This window comes from Poecilia latipinna, unplaced genomic scaffold, assembly GCF_001443285.1.
Source record: "Poecilia latipinna isolate Pla-1442-1.1 unplaced genomic scaffold, P_latipinna-1.0 Scaffold792, whole genome shotgun sequence".
NCBI lineage: Eukaryota > Metazoa > Chordata > Actinopteri > Cyprinodontiformes > Poeciliidae > Poecilia > Poecilia latipinna.
The window spans coordinates 96,139-101,389 of NW_015113408.1; the positions used below are offsets into that span (position 1 = coordinate 96,139).

Genomic DNA, 5,251 nt, shown 5'->3' on the forward strand with positions numbered 1-5,251 from the left:
AAATAAACACTTGAAATATAACCCAGTGTGTCAGAAATATAAATAATATACAGATTTTACTTTTTAAATGTAATTACTGTGCTGACTAAACTTATGATGATCTTCTGAGCTGCACAACAATTAAAAGACTTACACAGTCATTCATGCCCTTACAAATGCTAAACTATGTTCTCACACAGATCCGATCCTCATAGCCCGGGCACTTCAGGACTACTACCCTGGAGACTGCAGGTTCATCCCCATCCAACAGGGGCAACTCGTCTATGTTTATGCAATGCTGAAAGACAGAGGGAATCTCTTCTGGGCTGGCAGTGTGAGTAAAGACAAATAATGTTAGAAAAATTTATTATGACCATAATATACAGTGCTTTGCAAAATTAATAACATTAAAACCACAAACACTGCAGAAGTTTATTGTGTGACTGCTCAATATAAAATACCACATAACCTAATTTTTGCTTCAACCCTTTAAAAAAACGTCACATGCAAGGTAATCAAATCTGCTGGGTGTGAAGTTAGCTTGAAATAGAAAAAGGCTTCTTTATTTAGAATCTGGTAGATAAATAAAAAAATACCACTGATTTTTTTTTTTTTTTTCTTTGCTACTTTCGAATGATCCAGTCACAGCGTACAGCTGTAACAGGTTCACCTTAATCAGCCTCAGCGCAGCCAAGAACAGCAAAGCAAATACTGGCTGAAAATATCTTTCTACTCAAGCCTTGTCTTAAGTAAATACATGCAAGTTCCAGGAGGAATAAATCAACGTAGCAACTTCCATGGTAAACAAGAAAAACTTTCTGGTAATGGTATAATGGATTATGTTGTACTCATTTTATAAGGCACATCTGCTACAGACCATGTAACTCCAAACTGTAAGTAAAAACTATAAAACAAAGTAACAATCATCAACAATAGATTTTAAGTGTGTGAACTATGTCCTGTTGTTTAACTGCATTGAAATGTCTCTAAAGATGGTGTTGTTCAGCCATCTTGAAGTTTATTAAGCTACAGTAAAAAAGATTGAGAAGCTCTAATCTAGATACTTTACTACTGCAGGTACAAAACACATATTATGGAGAACAGGAGGCTCGGATTGGTCACTTCCCCAGCAGCGTTGTGGAGGAAACACATGCTCTCATGCCAGCAACCACAGAAGTCAAAACTACCGTAAGTGAACCAACAGTTCTGTGCATATTTACAAATAAGTTGAACTATTATCAAGCTATTTCTATTTTATTCTTGTATTTTCACTGCTTTCATTTTTTTTTTTTACCCAGAACTGGGATTTCTACTGCAACTGATGCTGAACGGACACACAGAGAAAACAACAATATGGAACAGCTTTCCTTAACACACAATTATGGTCTAATCCATGTTAGCTTGTCTCTGAATACGTTTTTAAAAATCATGAAATGATTTATGGGTGTCAGAAATTGTATTCTGATAACTTTGTCAACTATATGCTTTGATTGCTGATCTTTGATTTCGAGGTAGAGATATGTTCCTGTTCCTGTTATATATCAAACTTGGGCTCTTTTTTCTGTGTTCTTGTTATTTGGTATTTAAGTGAGATTTACTTTACACAACATGACTTAGAATTTAATCGGATTTTCTGTCAAAATTAAATAAATCTTATCTGTATTTAAACATGTAATCATCTTCATCTTGAATTATTTAGAAGATAGTTCTCCTACTTATGCTATCTGTGACACTTTGGCTTTTCATACTTTCAGTTTTACAGATAATAAACATTTCAACAAAAACTGTAAAAAAGTTTATTTTTTTTTAGGTTGAGCTTGGCAAGAGATTTCACCTGAATATGCTGCCTATTATTTATTGTAGCATGATATGATGGTGAAACATACATCTTTTAAATAAATGTGTTTGGTTTTTTTTTGTTTTAACTGTGTTATGCTTAGACATACAGTATATGCAGGAAAGTGGGATTTAAATAATTTTTCCAAGACAAGGTCAACTTTTACTATTTGGCTGTCATTCAGGTTTTTTGTTTGTTTGTTTTTTTTGATTGTGTAATAATTTGCAAAACAACAAATAAAATGTTTTCCACATCTTTGAGGTTGATTTATTGATTTTTTAAAATAGTTTTTTAATTGTCATGAATGTCTTGGGGCCTAATAACTTGATTTTTCAGACTCTGTTGTGTGAAATTATACTTTCAACAGAACAAAGAAAAAAAAATGACAACACAAATTTGAGTTTCAATATTTATTCTAAATATGGTTTTCTGCGTTAATATGCCAGAGGCTATAGCCGGTTTAACAGTAATAGTAGAGCGTTGGGTTTACAAGTAAAAATGTACTCACTGTCAAAAACAGCACATATAGATATCTGAAGAAAAAAAGTGGCTCTTGTGCTCATCCTTTACACTGCGACCTACACCTGTCATTCTCCATCTGTTGCTTTTTCCATTCCATACAATCTTGGCCTTAAATCCTCTGGTGGCATTTTGAATGACCAAAAAAAGCAATCAAATGCTCCCATTGATCCTGTATCTCTTCACTTACAGAAACCAGCACCATATCCCACTGAAAAGAGAGCACAGCTGGCATTTTGTTAATAAGTCTGACAATAATAGTCTTAGACAAGAACATTTTAAGCTATCTAGGCTATTTTCCCCTCCATCTAACTTTTTAGAGTTTGGTCTCCTAAATGCAAAGCTTTCTCAGACTTTGTCTATTATTCACACACCAGGTAAAGGAAAGGAATATATTTGGTAATTTTAGATAAATGCATGGCTATAATTTGTCAAAGATAGGCCTATGATAAGAACATTTATTCTCTGGAGCTTAATATTGTGCAAACGAAACTCACATGTAATGTTAAATGTTTATGCAGGATCCAATTTTTTCCAGAGGTTACCATGTTCTAAATCCATCTGTGATTGTAAGTTGGAAGTCAGCAGGTTATGCTTGCATTTTTTTTTTTTTTAATTGACTGACCTATTATGTTAACCAAAATGCCAACATATAAACAAGTAGTGGTGGGTTAGTACTTAATCAGTATCAGGGCTGCCAGGTCACTCTACATTTTTTGCTTCTGTGAGCCATCTTCAAATGAGATGGGAATGTTGCGGTCTGGCCCAAGACATGGCCGAGGCGCCGTGATTGTTAGCACTCCATCAGATGACAGATTGGAGGTGATGTCGGCCCCTAACACGCCAGATGGAAGCCTGTACTTCCTCAGAAACTCTCTTGACACAAAGCCGTGATCATCCTGAAAACAGAATTAGTCAGTGTTAGAAAAGTTGCAGCTTGCAGTTTCTGCAAATCTCTGCAATCTCTCTTGACCTGTCTGTCCTCGTGCTTAGCGTGCACCGTGATGAACTCGTCGCTAAGATTGACGGACAGCTCGTCGGGGGAGAAATGCTTCACATCCAGATAAATAACGAAGCGGTCCTTTTCCATCCGCATCTGTGCAGAAATTTGTTAGAAGTAGTAAGATGTTGTTGTTTTTTTTCCTCAGTGCAATTTCAATTCAGGTTAGAAAGTTAATGGTGTTTCTGATTTCAACTTAAGCACTTAGAATTCTAATTTAAACAACAAATCTCACAAATGTGACTGTGAAACACAAAGGCTTGAAGTACCATCAAAAGGTGAACCAAACAGCACTGTACCTCACTGTGTCCATTTTCCGGCCAGTTGAACCAGCGCATAAATGAAGGTCGCATCCAGGGGAAGGACCAGGAGAAGGGCCACACCAGTGGCCAGTCAGCAAGAGGTTCTGCCAAGGAGAGGTCAGAAAACCGGCTTGGGAAGGCGCGACGGTACCAGGGGTACTGAATGGGAATATCCATAGTGGAAGTCAGAGAAGGTTTTAAGCTCAAAGCTGGTCTAACTTGGCTTAAGATGGGTGCAACTCTCCAGTCCTACACTGAATTTATAGGACTTCCCCTCCCAACCCATCCAAGCCTCCCTAACCTCCCATGCCATCACTGGCAGCGAAACTGTGCCAACAGGCTGATCTCTCTGGAACAATGATGTCAACTGTTTGTCCCTTCTTCCCCCTGACTGTTTCCTCTGTCTGATTGTTGTCTCACACTCTGCCCCCGACACCGTGTTTCTATCTCTCAGCCATGACGGGACACTGGCTGGGAATATTGCTGATACCTCCAAGCTTATGCCCCAGGAAATGCCGCTGCCCAATGTTCGAGAGTTTGTTTGGTGAATAGCTTACTGAGCTTTAGCCAGTGGTGCGCCATGTGCCAAAAGCTTAGATCTATGTGTGGAGTGGATGTGGTGTTGAATGGAAACTGATGAGTGTGTATGGGACAGCATTAGGTGAGACTTTATCTGCGTAAAGTTTTGCCATGAGCTCAGATTTAAAAAATTGCTTTCCCATTGGATGTTCCAAGTAAACGTTATTTGTCCTCTTACACATTTCTCCTATTTTAGCTTGTTTGTCTACTTAAATGTTTCTGCTCAAAAAGAGAAAAAATGAAAACAGTAATCTCTATAGAAAACAAAGTTTTTAAATCATTATTTTATTTATTAATGGAAAGAAAGCTATCCAAACCTGACCTTGTGTGAAAAGGTTATTGAACCAAGCTAATATTACCCCTTAACCTAATAAATATTTGTGCCGCCCCTGGCAGCAAGTCAGATTTTTTTTTTTACATCGCTATTGAGTAATTTTGACACAATCATCCACATTGGAAAATTGTGTTAATGTATTGGAGATTATAAGATTGGTGATCTCTCTTTTAATCTGTATATTTTAAATTAGTAGTCTAATTTTATCAACACATTTTAATCATAATCATTTTAATCCTTTTTGGATTGACAACATAAGCTGTTGTATGGGTAAAATGATCCAGCCTTTAGTTGTCAATCAACACAGAACTAAAATATGACCCTTGACTCTGAAATCAAAACAATACACTAAGCTGCCCAACAGTTCTAACAAGCATCTGACAGATCCAACTAATATTTAAATATTTACAAAATAAATTGATTTCGAGATCAAACAAATCTCAATTTCCAGTAAATATACGTAAAATCAGAAAGAAAAGTACTTAATGTCACACATTTATAAAAATATACTTAAGCGTGATTTTACCAAAAACCTTCATGATCCACTTTGGGCGTAAAATGTATTTAATAAATGAATTACATTACATTTATACGTAATTAATTAACTACATATTATTTTAGAAGTTTGTTTAAAAGTAATTAATTAGTAGAAAGACAAGAAGAGGTTTCGGTTGTTCAACTTCCTGCCTACCAGTGGTTGC

The 5,251-nt window shown here is 36.3% G+C and overlaps 2 protein-coding genes across 2 annotated transcripts in view; one reads left to right on the top strand and one right to left on the bottom strand.

The window, feature by feature from the left end:
• Nucleotides 1-1,772, top strand: part of mia (MIA SH3 domain containing) — a 5,521-nt gene extending 3,749 nt beyond the window's left edge. The window contains exons 2-4 of the mRNA XM_015046761.1: nt 180-313; nt 1,057-1,167; nt 1,278-1,772. Of these exons, the coding sequence (XP_014902247.1) occupies nt 180-313; nt 1,057-1,167; nt 1,278-1,301 (269 nt within the window). The 3' untranslated portion in view covers nt 1,302-1,772. The remainder of the gene's footprint in view (nt 1-179; nt 314-1,056; nt 1,168-1,277) is intronic.
• A 441-nt stretch (nt 1,773-2,213) lies between these two features.
• On the bottom strand, nt 2,214-3,901 carry LOC106956144 (alpha-crystallin B chain-like). The gene is made up of 3 exons (XM_015046760.1): nt 3,635-3,901; nt 3,309-3,431; nt 2,214-3,234 (listed from the first exon to the last, which is right to left on the bottom strand). The coding sequence occupies exons 1-3, from the start codon at nt 3,812-3,814 to the stop codon at nt 3,043-3,045; spliced, it is 495 nt and encodes a 164-aa protein (XP_014902246.1). The 5' UTR covers nt 3,815-3,901; the 3' UTR covers nt 2,214-3,042.
• Nucleotides 3,902-5,251: the final 1,350 nt, after the last annotated feature.